The 13,059-nt window shown below is 39.2% G+C and overlaps 1 protein-coding gene across 3 annotated transcripts in view; it reads right to left on the bottom strand.

The window, feature by feature from the left end:
* The window catches only part of KIF4A (kinesin family member 4A), a 126,121-nt gene that overhangs the window by 10,712 nt on the left and 102,350 nt on the right, over window positions 1-13,059 (bottom strand). For all 3 annotated transcript variants that reach the window (XM_072744539.1, XM_025982856.2, XM_072744540.1), the window contains 7 exons: window positions 9,251-9,406; window positions 9,028-9,128; window positions 4,468-4,597; window positions 2,958-3,128; window positions 2,480-2,587; window positions 1,364-1,441; window positions 753-851 (listed from right to left, as the gene is read on the bottom strand). In XM_072744539.1, coding sequence (XP_072600640.1) covers window positions 753-851; window positions 1,364-1,441; window positions 2,480-2,587; window positions 2,958-3,128; window positions 4,468-4,597; window positions 9,028-9,128; window positions 9,251-9,406 — 843 coding nt within the window. The remainder of the gene's footprint in view (window positions 1-752; window positions 852-1,363; window positions 1,442-2,479; window positions 2,588-2,957; window positions 3,129-4,467; window positions 4,598-9,027; window positions 9,129-9,250; window positions 9,407-13,059) is intronic.

Genomic DNA, 13,059 nt, shown 5'->3' with positions numbered 1-13,059 from the left:
GATTTCTGACTCCCTCAAATATACTCCCTTGGCTTTACCAATCAGAAGAGATTCTGCCGCAGCCTTTGGCCTTGCAGAGTCTTTGAAGGGATGGAAACTGAAGGCATAGAAGCTGAGCAATCTGAGGGAGGAAAGAGGGACTCATGATATGATGAGATAAGTATCTTTGGATGGATAGCTGAACACTGCCCTTTTCTCTTGCTCCTCCTCAGTTGTTACATAATACCTGTACATGGCCAAAAGTCAGCCTTCTGGGGAAGGAATGCCTATTTTCCTCAAGACTATAGTTTTATTTGGGACTCTGAGGAAAACTGAGATGCTGGAATCTGGGATTTTTTAAAAGATTTTTATTATTTTATTTTATTTTTTTAAAAGATTTTATTTATTCATGAGAGACACACAGAGTGAGAGGGAGAGATGCAGGCAGAGGGAGAAGCAGGCTCCATGCAGGGATCCTGATGTGGGACTTGATCCCGGGATTCCAGAATCATGCCCTGAGCTGAAGGCAGATGCTCAACCACTGAGCCACCCAGGCATCCCTAAGATTTTTACTTTTAAGCAAGCTCTGCACCCAATGTGGGGCTCGAACTCACAGCCCTGAGATCAAGAGTTGTGTGCTCTTCTGACTGTTGCTGGCCAGGCACTCCAGAATTTGGGATTTTTAACTCCCAACCTCTTTTGAAAGATTAATTTAGCACACTTCCCCTCAACCATGGCCATATGAAGGTTATTACCATCATTGAGCAGTTTACCTTAGGTGGGATATATTCAAAAGAAGAGTCTGGAGATAGAAGGGTATCCTTAGGAAGATGAGGTTTCTGTCTGCTGGCTACTTGGAGGAGGGTCAGTTTCTGTTTGGAAAAAAAAAACATAGTATATAGTGCAGGGCAGCTTCTGGGAGTGTTAATGGCTAAAACATAAAGATTCCTGGGCTAGCTGAATTTAAGACATAGTAAAGTGAGGTGGGTTAATAGTAAAGTAGGTTGAAGGACACTCACCTTAGAAGATGAGCATTAGATTCAGAAAAGAACAGATTAAAAACTGTGTGTTTACGGACATTCAGGAGGGCACAGGATGTAACGAGCACTGGCTATTATGTAAGACTGATGAATCACTGACCTCTACCTCTGAAACCAGCAATATTATTACATGTGAATTAATTGCATTTAAATAAAACTAAAAAAATTTTAAAAATGCGTGTTTATACCATTTTGAAATGCACATGACCATATCATATAGAAATTTGATACAGACCTCAAAAATAGAGCCAACTTGTCATACCCAGGGCTGCTCCCAAAAGCTGACCTCAATTGCAACAGGGTCTCCCAGGGCTTATTATAAAATGGGTGGGAAGCTGCACTACCTGCTTGATGATTTCATTCTCTTGGAGAAGCTGCTGATTTTGCTCACACACTTCTCGCATCTTCTCGAGTTCTTCATCCTATTTCCAAATAATACAGTGATAGGTGGGGTTATTTTGGGCACTACATGTGGGTTACCAAACAACTCACATAGATGAAAACATATTGCTGCTAAGTTGCTGGCAGCGGATGGTTTTTTTGCACAGTAGGTACTGGCACACAGAAAAATGTCTGATTCCTACCAGTTCCTAGGTGTCCTGAGTGCCACTTCTGTTCCATCACTCCCAAGCAGTCCTGACCGTGCTCACAAGAACCATGTGCTCTGCCCTAAATGCTTTCCTTATTCCTTTCTATTCCCTAGCCTTACATACCTTATTCATTCACATCAGGATGCTGATTAAGAGACCCACACGGACGGTTAGCTTTGTTTCTTTCAAGTCTACAGATGCTTTTGTTTACGCTTCTAAACATAGACTAGGCAGTTCATTTGCTACTCTAATAAGCCTGATTAAACTTCCTGGCACTAAAGACAACTAGATTCATAATTCAGCATACGACCTTAACTAGTTTGGTTATGTCTTAGATGGGAGGTGCCAAGGAAACCCTAGAGACTGGTGGTTCAGAAAAAAAGATTCTAAGTTGGACAAAATAGTGTTCCAACACGCTGCTAAGGGGTGTGGTGTTCCCAGGCTCTGGGAGATATTCAGACCCCAGGCACTTTACAAACATGTCAGGTCTCAGCTCAGAACAACCTCAGAAAGAGAAAAAAAGAGAAAAGAATAGAAAGAGAAAGCTGAATGCCCTTAGGATTCTATGGGATGACTGAACTTTCCCACCTCTTTTAGAGCTTGGGGCTGAGGCAAGGAACCAGGAGGCCTCAAAATTTGGTATGGAGTAAGCAATGTCATTTCTGTTCCCCAAAGGAGGTCACCCTATGTGTGGTTGCATTCTAAATACCCCTACATTGATCAGATAGGGCCAAGAGGCCATAGAGAATACTATTATAAACCTTTTTTCAGTAGTCACTGTCCGCTACAAGTACAGTGGTGTAAATCAGATAGGATTCGCAGTCAGGCCTGTGGATCCCATCTCTGGAGACTTCTGCTCCATTATCATACCTGACACTTCAGTGTGCTCAGCAGCTGTTGCTCCTTCTCACTCACTGACTCCTCTAGCTGCTTCTCTGCCATTTGGCTTTGCTGCAGCTGGCTGAGAAGGTATAGCACCTAGAGAAAGATACAAATGAGACCAAAGGAATGAGGGGAGAAAGGAATTCTGGCTTAGGCCAAGCTGTGACCCAGATGACTCCTCGGATTTAGAGCGTACTTGTTACCTTTCATTCTCGTGGCTGGAAGTAGTAAGCCCGGCCACAATGTTAACCTTGGTATGAAAGTTGAAGGCTAAGAGTCGTTGTATGTGTAAACTTTGACAAGTCATTCCTTTTTCAGGTTCCTTGTTTGCAAAATTTAGAAAAGACAACATGGGCTTTTGAAGGAAACTTCATATTCCCCTCCCACCCTACTATCTTTTCAAATCTACCGACCAAAAGCAATGACACTGATTCTCAGTGTAGCTTCTGGGCTTGCCAGGGCTCACCTTCTCTTGATGCTGCTGTTCTACCCTGACCAGCTCTGCCTGTAACTCTGCCTCAATTTCAGCAAAATGATTTCGCTCCTCAAACAGCATCTTCTGCATGTCGGCACAGCTGGCCTTGTTCTGTTTCAGGCTGCTTTCAAGCTTGCTGACCTGTATTTTGGAGGAGACCAGCTGGAAGGGATAAAAGAAGATCAGTTTATTTGGAGAATGGCCACCTTTCCCCATTCATTAGGCAGGAAAATGTCAGCTTTCCTGAAATGGACTGAGAAAAGTTCCTCCATGTCCGAGCCCATTCTTCTTTTTCTATGTCACATGGATTCTACACATGGTAACAATGCTATCCAGGCCAAGACTCACTATTTCGGTTGAGATTGATCTCTTCAAGCTAGAAGCCACTGCTAAAGTCATTCAATCTCTTGCTCTGTCTCTGGACAAGAATAAACTGAACATAAACAGTATCTAACAACTCCAAATTCTGATATTTAAGACTTTCTTCCTTCATTCTGAAGAGAAATCCACAGGACACACCCTTATGGCCAATTATGTTCCATCTCAGAACGTCTGTATTCACATGTTGGAACTAGTAGACATGTTAGCTGGCACTGTAGATCTGGCTTTTCAGGCTAGATTGATATCCTATGCTGGCCTGGTTTTATAGTCTCTACTGGCACACACGGTGAACAGCATAATACCAGTGTTCACACAAACAATCAGGATTTTCTTGGTAGGACAAATCTGCTAACCCAATACAAAAATGTATAAAGGAATAACATTGCTCAAACTTCCAGAGCTGGAGTTTGTATGCTCATCTCAAAGTGAAAATGCCTCAATCACCAGAGGCAATCAACTTCAGTTCCTCTTGTGACAATGTAAGATGACATATTATTTTAAAGTCAGTGAAGATGGGACTTTCCTTAAGATGGGTGTATGTCAAAAGATGATTAGGTTTCCTCTTTTCTAGATTGTACCTTAAACTTTTTTAAAGATTTTATTTTATTCATGAGAGACACAGAGAGGCAGAGACATAGGCAGAAGGAGAAGCAGGCTTCCCGCGGGGTGCCTGATGCAGTACTCGATCCCAGGACTCTGGGACCATGACCTGAGCCAAAGGCAGATGCTCAACCACTGAGCCACTCAGGTGCCCTGTACCTTAAACTTTTTTTGAAAACATCTCATAGGTACAGTATAATAGTTTGAAAAGTAGTACAGTACAATAGTTTATGTATAACCAGTGGCCTACTATGGCATCCTGATACTTTCCCAATAATAATAGCAGACATTTATTCAGCACTTGCTGTATGCCAGGCTATCAGGTATCAATTTTCTAAGTGACTGGGCTGTATTTGTTCACACCAACCTTTACCCATAAAACTATTTTCTCTAATTCTAGTGTCATTGCAGCTTCTACCATGAAAAGTGGCAATGGCACTACAATAGTATTCCAGGTTAACATCTTATTTCAACCTATCTGGCCAGACTTCTAATTGCTGGTAAGAAGAGTGATGCTTACCTCTCCAATTAAATATTTCAGGGCACACTTGGCTTCCAGAATGGTAGCAATACTCTCCCAGCGGTGCTTTGGCCTGTCTTCACTTTCTGCATCCAGCAACTTCTGCTGTAGATCAGCAATCTGGGCACTCCTTCAAGGAAAGAGACAGTGAGACTTATTGCTAGTATCCTTAACACCAAGGAGGAGAGCTCTGTGGAGCTCTTCAGATAGGTTTATGGATGGAGGTATTAGTGAAATATCATTTAAATAATGACTGAGTCAGCTGGTTAGTATCTCAAATCCTGATGCAAAAGGAATCCAAGAAACTATCTCAGTGATTTTATTTTATGAAATACTGGTTGAAATAAATGTGTCACATGGTGGGGCTTGAAAAAATTTGTTTTAGTAGGGTTCTGTTGTAGTATATTAACTGTAATGTGACTTTGTCTTGAGGCATATGAGTTCAGATTGTGATATGAAGGAACCAGGAGGCCTCAAAAGGATAAGAATCAGGTTGGAGACCTGAAGGGAAAAAGTATACTCAAAAGTATACTCAAAAGTATAAGCAGTGGGCACCTGGGTGGCTCAGCCGGTTAAGAGTCAGACTTCGACTCAGGTCATGATCCCAGGGTCCTGGGATCAAGCCCCATTTTGGGCTCCCTGCTAAGTGGGGAGTCTGCTTCTCCTTCTCCCTCTGCCCCTCCTTCCTGCTGGTGCTTTCTCTCTCTTTCAAATGAATAAAATAAAATCTTAAAAAAATTTAAAAAGGACAAACAGGTAGATGTTCTTCGCTGGGACCAAATATCAAATTGATAACTATGGCTAGTGCTATGAGAGGTTATCTTGATGTGCCTGCCACAGGACTGAGAAGTTTCTAAGAAGATTAGATACCCTGACCCTGGTTATATCTTACAGATACTTTCTAATCAAGTATGGTCTGAGACCAAGGTTTACACAATATTTCAGTTTCATTAGTAGCTTCCTTCTCAAATTTGCAATGTGTCCAATGAAAGGTAGTATACCAGCATATGTGTAACATGCTGCTATGTAAGGTACTATAAAAGATCTTCTTCTTTAGTACCAAAATAATCTAAGATAGCAGTTCTCAAATCTTGGGAGTCTCAGGACCCCTCTACACTCTTAAAAATTATTTGAGGACCTCTGAGAAATTCTGTTCATATACATTGCACCTATAGATATTTACAGTGTTGAAAGTAAAACTGAGAAAAAATTAAATGTTCACTAATTCACTTAAAATAACAATAATCCATTATAATCTATTTTATGAAAAATATATTTTCTAAAACAAAAAATCATGTAGTGAGAAGAATGAGACTCTTTTACACTTTTATAAATCTCTGTAATATCTGGCTCAGTAGAAGACAACTGGATTCTCACAACTCCCACATGCAAACATGTGACATGTTCTGGTTGATGTTAATGAAGACAATCTGGCCTCACATAGATATGTAGTTGGACAAAGGAACATTTTAGTAGCCTACTCAGATAACTGTGGACGTTCTTCTTTGAGACTACACTAAAACCCAACAAGTGGTAGTTCCTTAAAAATTAGTTGAAATGTGGAATCTGAAACTGTAAACTTTTTACTCTTTTATATTAAAACCCATTGATCTATCTTCCAATCTGAATGGATCTTTTACCCACAGATGATTCTGTAACATATTTGGGCAATGTTGAGTGATGCAAAATCTCCAAATGATAACACATTTCATTATACAATATCAAGAAATAAATAGTTAATATCACTGCTGGTCTCAACAGAAAAGTTAAAAAAAACTGTCAAGCTCATGGGAGCAGATAAAAGTTTTCCAGAATTCTAAGTTTTGCTTGAAAGCTCAATTCTATCTTTAGTGACAAACACTACCAGTTGTTTTTCTTGAAGTGACAAGCTCATTCTGTTCACTTTTGAGAAAATGCCTGCCAAGTACTCAAGCCTGAATAACCATAGTTTGTCAGTCGTTCTTTCAAACACAACGGATGTTCCGTGGAAAAAAGAGGCCTATTGAGTTCACACCTCCAACAATTGCACAAGTGCTTTTCCTCCAGACAACCCTCAGACTTCAGCAAAACAGTACAAGTGCTCTATGTGTTCTTCCCATTTGGTCACACAGAATACTAAATAGATTTGAACTCATGGGTTGAAATTTAATAAAATTAACACTGCTTTATCAAAGCCTTTTTTTTAAATGTAGGCTCTACTTTCCCTAATGTGGGGCTTGAACTGATGACCCCAAGATCAAAAGTTGCATGCTCTACCAACTGAGGCAGCCAAGCGCCCCTATCAAAGCCATTCTTAAGTAAAACTGATCTAAAAAAACAACTGAAAGTGTGTGGTCATGAAGTATACAATGACCTCTAGTACAGATTGGTGCCACTGCTTTAATTCAAGCTATGGTATGAGCAATTTTGTCTTCTGTTGCTTTAACTATCACAGCAAATGTCATTGTAGTATAAGAGGAAAATAATGTCTTAATAGCATTATGAAGACAGTTTCGGTTGCTCAGAGTACCCCAGGGGTTGCAGACCATGCTTCAAGAACTCTGGTCTAATATATAGCCCTTTCCTTCACCAAGATTACAATCAATTTATATTGACAAGACTAATACCCGTAAAAAATAATAAATGTATAAAGATAACACATCCACTGTACCATATATATGATTGATGACTCTAAGTTCTAAAGGAGTTTACAGAGGAGAAATAGTGGGAGATAAAGTGTCAGGGAAGGCTTCTTGGAAGAGGGGAGCCAGAACACTTCAGAATTATCGTCTACCATATGGCCTTTCCTGTCTCCTCTGACAATTCATGTCCCTTGGGTATTTTATTTTTTTTTTATTTATTTATGATAGTCACAGAGAGAGAGAGAGAGAGGCAGAGACACAGGCGGAGGAAGAAGCAGGCTCCATGCACCGGGAGCCCGATGTGGGATTCGATCCCGGGTCTCCAGGATCGCGCCCTGGGCCAAAGGCAGGCGCCAAACCGCTGCGCCACCCAGGGATCCCTCCCTTAGGCATTTTAAAATTTAGTTTCTGTCTCATCAAGTTTAGGAAAATTGCCTTGATTAAACTCACCTGTTTAATTGCTCTCTACTTGGCACCTGCCTAACATTTAATCATTTAATTATTCACAGTGGTGTGCAGGTAAATGTTTAAAAACCAGCCCTAGGGCAGCCCCAGTGGCCTAGCAGTTTAGCGCTGCCTTCAGCTTAGGGCCTGATCCTGGAGACCCAGGATTAAATCCCACGTCGGGCTCCCTCTGCCTGTGTCTCTGCCTCTCTCTCTCTCTCTGTGTTTCTAATAAATAATAAAATCTTTAAAAAAATAAAATAAAAACCAGCACTAAAAAAATGAACCCAATTTGTAGCTTTTGCTAGTTTCTGTGGCATAAATGTGGTAAGCTATCAATGGTTTACATTCCTGAAATTTTAACAAATGATTCCAACCTACCCCTCTGTCATTATACTATTTCCACTTGAGAGCAGGGGTGTGCCATCTACTTTCTGTATATCCAACTGTATGCATCCAGGGCAGCACAAAACAGAAACTCAAATGTTGAGTGACTTATAGACGTATCCAAAGATAAATAGCTAGTATGTGTTGCTCAAAACAAATCAAATGATCTTTAAGGTCTTGTGGGTGATACAATTCTATCATCCTAAGACCCTATAAAATCTCTGTGGAAGTTCATTCCTTCTAGAGATTACAGATACTTAAAAGACAATAATAGTGATTAGAGCAGCATAATTTCTGGTCTTAGAGCCAGAAAAGGAGAAAGAGAGACTGTGCATTGAGCAATTCTAATATGCCAAGTACGATGTTATGTACTTTACTTATTAATCTAATGCTCATGTTTGCTTTACTTATACATTATTACATCTACTTAGCCAATAATCTCTAAAGTTCTCTTTTTTCTGTACTGTTGCTCTTCTGGCATCAGTTCTTAACTTCTTCTAAAGTTTTCTTTTTAGCCGGTTCTACATTTCAGAAATACCAAGATGGGGTGCAACATAAAGAGCATGGATTTTGGAATTAGATAGGCCAGGTTTTGAATCCCAGCTCTGTATAACCTTGAGCACGTTTCTTAAGATTTCTAAACTTCTGGGGTGCCTGGGTGGCTCAGTTAGTTGGCTGTCCAGCTCTTGATTTCAGCCACGGTCATGATCTTGGGGTTGTGGGTTCAAGCCCTGTGTTGGGCTCTGTGCTCAGCAGGGAGTCTACTTGGGATTCTCCCTCTCCCTCTGCCCTGCCCCCACCATGCTGTCTTTCTCAAAACAAAAGGTCTAAAAATATTTTTTTAATTTCCGAACTTGTTTAGATATTTAAAGTCAGAAGAATGATACTTACTTCATAAGGTATACCTCATAAGGAGGGACTGAATGAAAAAATATGTCTAACATGTCTAGTGAAGTATATGGTTCAAAAAATTGCTACATTCTCTCATTTCTCAATCATCACAAAGCCTTTGAAAAACAAGCTTTTGAATCACTGGATTGATAGGTTCTATTTTGATTCCAGGCATAAATTTTTATAAATTACAATGTCTTAGAGACAGTCCTATTACCTGAGCTCCATTTCAGTTTCTAGGCTCTCAATCTGCTTTGTAATGGAATCCTCTGACTCAGAAACTTGACCACGTAGTTCGGCAAGTGAGAACGTGCGCCTCTGTAAAGAATAATGGGAATAAGGGTGAGGTGCTAAAAGGAAAGTAATCCTCCAAAGTTGTGAGGGTTTCTGGGGAGTGCAGAATCTGATTATTGATAACATATTTCCATTGGGGTACTTGCCCGGAGTTTAGGAGGTGGATTCTCCCCAGATTCCTTTTTCTCTTTGAGTTGAGCCACATCCTGAGCCAGGATCTTTCTATCTTCAAGAAGGTCATTCAGATGGCGTTTGGCTTCCTCAGTACTGACCATAACCTCAATTTCATTTGCAAGCCAATTCTAAAAGAGAAATCAGTGATGCTGGATTAGGGATGAGGACTCTCTGGGCCATGGGCTAGATTCAGCTCCAGACTTAATTTCACTCAGAACTGAGCCCACATAAGTAGAAGTGAGATTTTCATCCATGCCTACACTCACCCAAAATTGTAATAGCTCTCCAAGAGCTTTTAACAGAAATATCCCAAAAGGTCATAAGAAAGAGGCTTTCTGTAGAAAATCATTCTCTAGATATCCTAGTATTTCTTTTTTTTAAATTTTTATTTATTTATGATAGTCACAGAGAGAGAGAGAGGCAGAGACATAGGCAGAGGGAGAGAAGCAGGCTCCATGCACCAGGAGCCCGACGTGGGATTCGATCCCGGGTCTCCAGGATCGTGCCCTGGGCCAAAGGCAGGCGCCAAACCGCTGCGCCACCCAGGGATCCCCCTAGTATTTCTATACACTGTCTTTGCCTTCTCCATTTTCTCCTTAACGTGTCCTTAACTAGTCATGATAAGGAATTCAAAGTATATTTTATATGTTATATTTAATAAATAGATACTCATTCTTTAAAAAAAATTTTGAGTATAGTTGACACATAATGTTACACTAGTTTCCTGTGTACAACATAGTGGTTCAATATCTCTATATGTTATGCTTTGTTCACAAGTATAGCTACCATCTGCCACCATACAACACTATTACATATCATTGATTATACTGATGCTATTCTTTTTATTCCCATGACTTCATTCTGTAACTGGAAGCCTGTACTTCCCACTCCTCTTCACCCATTTTGCCTATGCCTCCACCCCCCACTTTCCCTCTGACAACCATCAGTTTGTTCTCTGTATTTATAGGTCTGATTCTGTTTTTTGTTGGTTTATTCATTTGTTTTTGTTTTTTTTTGACTCCACATCTGAGTGATATCATATGGTATTTGTCATTCTGAGTCTGACTTATTTCACTTAGCAATACCCTAGAGGTATTATTAGGTCTATCCATGTTGTCACAAATGGTAAGATCTCATCCTTTCTTTATGGCTGTGTAACATTCCATTGTGTATATCACATCTTCTTTACCCATTTATCTATCAACGGACACTTAGGTTGCTTGCTTATCTTGGCTATTCTAAATAATGCTGCAATACACATGGGGTGCAAATATCTTGAAATTAGTGTTTTTGTTTTCTTTGGATAAATACCCAGTAGTGGAATTACTGGATCATATGGTATTTCTATTTTTAACTTTTTGAGGAACCTCCACACCGTTTTCCACAGTGGCTACACCAATTTACATTTCCACCAACAATACATGAAGGTTCCTTTTTCTCCACATCCTGCATTCTCCTGGTAATTAGTGATGCTGAGTATCTTTTCATGTGTCTGTCGGCCATTTGTATGTTTTTGAGAAAATGTCATTTTAGAAAATGTCCTCTGCTCATTTTTTAATTTGATTGTTTTTCTGGTGTTGAGTTATACAAGTTCTTTATATATCTTGGATATTAACCCCTCATTGGCTATATCATTTGCAAATATCTTCTCCCATCCAGTAGGTTGCCTTGCATCACTGTGTGAAAGCTTTTTATTTTGATGTACTATCAACAGTTTATTTTTCCTTTTGTTTCTCTTGCCTTAAGAGACATAATTAGATACACATTCTTAACTTTTAAAGTCAATGAATGAAATTTTTAAGCAAACAAAATTAACTAAACTTAGTTTCTAAAAAGTAACCATCTTTGAGAACATTTTCACTTTTGATGGAGGCATACCATGCTAAAAGTAATCAAAAGAAAGGTGGAGTAAGGGGATATATTAACATCAGATAATGTAAAATTCACATCAAAGGATATTTTTGAGAATAAAAAAGATAATTTCATAAAGGAGTCAATTATTCAAAAGAACTTAACCCTTAATGTTTTATATCACTAATTTAAGCACCAAAATCATACATGAGCCAACAAAGGAGATAATATGAAATCACAAAATACTCAGTTGATCCAAAAAGAAGCCAAAAAATAAACAAAATAAAGGGAATGATGAATAGATGGGACAAATAGAAAATAGCAAAATAAGAGAGTCAGGCCTATCCATATCAATAATCATATTAAAAGCAAATGGTCTAAACACCCCAATTAAAATGCAGTTTGTCAGACTATATTATAAAAGCTAGACTCAACAATATGCTGCTTACAAGAAATACACTTTATTTATTTTTTAAAATTTTATTTATGAGGCAGCCCGGGTGGCTCAGCGGTTTAGCGCTGCCTTCGGTCCAGGGTGTGATCCTGGAGACCCGGGATCGAGTCCCACATCAGGCTCCCTGCATGGGGCCTGCTTATCCCTCTGCCTGTGTCTCTGCCTCTCTCTCTCTCTCTCTCTGTGTCTCTCATGAATGAATAAATTAAAAATCTTTAAAAAAATAAAATTTTATTTATGTATTTTAAGTAATCTCTACACTCAGTGTGGGGCTCAAACTCATGACCCTGAGCCAGCCAAGCACCCTGGAAACACACTTTAAAAATAAAGGCACAAATAGGTTAAAACTCAAAGTGTTAAAAAAATATATACCATTCTAGGGGTACCTGGGTGGCTCAGTCAGTTAAGCATTTCCCTTTGGCTCAGGTGCTGGCTATGGTCCTGGAATGGAGCTCTGCATTGCTCCCTGCTCGGTGGGGAGTCTACTTCTCTCTTTCCCTCTGCCCCTCCCACCCTGCTGGTGTTCTCTCTCTCAAATAAACAAACAAACAAACAAATAAATAAATATATACATATATACACCATTCTAGCATTAGTAAAAAAAAAAAAAAAGCTGGAAGGACTGTATTATAAAAAAAAAAGTAGATTTCAGAACAAAGAATATCACCAGGAATAAAACAGATCATTTCATAATAATGAAAAGATCAATTAATCCTTTTTTTTAATCTTTTTTTTTTTAATTTTTTTTTATTTCTTTATGATAGTCACACACAGAGAGAGAGAGAGAGAGGCAGAGACATAGGCAGAGGGAGAAGCAGGCTCCATGCACCGGGAGCCCGACGTGGGATTTGATCCCGGGTCTCCAGGATGGCGCCCTGGGCCAAAGGCAGGCGCGAAACCGCTGCGCCACCCAGGGATCCCCAGATCAATTAATCCTAAATATTTATGCCCCTAATAAGATTTCAAAATACATGAAACAAAATAGAATTACAAGAAAAAAAGACAAATCCATAATTCCGGCAGGAGATTTGAATACTCATCTCTCAATAAACGATAGAATAAGTAGGCAGAAAAATCAGCAAAGATACAGTAGAAATGAACAGCACAAATAGACAAGATTGACATTTATAGAACACTCTCTCCAACAATAGCAGAATACACATTCTTCTTAAGTACATACAGAATATTTGCCAAGATTGACCATATTCTAGGCCTTAATAAGCCTCACTAATTTGAAAAGATCCAAGTCACACAAAATATGTTCTTTAACCACAAAGAAATTAAATTAGAAATCATAACACAAAGATATCTAGGAAAAAAACCCCAATATTTGGAAACTAAATAACCCACTTATAAATAACCCATGGGTCAAAGAAGAAATCAAAAGGGAAATTAGAATATATTTTGAATTGAATGAAAACAAAAATATAAGTATCAAAATTTGTGGGATGTTATTAAAGGAGCACTTAGGAGGAA

The sequence above is a fragment of the Vulpes vulpes genome, chromosome X, assembly GCF_048418805.1.
Source record: "Vulpes vulpes isolate BD-2025 chromosome X, VulVul3, whole genome shotgun sequence".
In the NCBI taxonomy this organism is placed as follows: domain Eukaryota; kingdom Metazoa; phylum Chordata; class Mammalia; order Carnivora; family Canidae; genus Vulpes; species Vulpes vulpes.
Note: the sequence above shows the minus strand (reverse complement) of the source record. Positions and strands in the feature narration are given on the sequence as shown.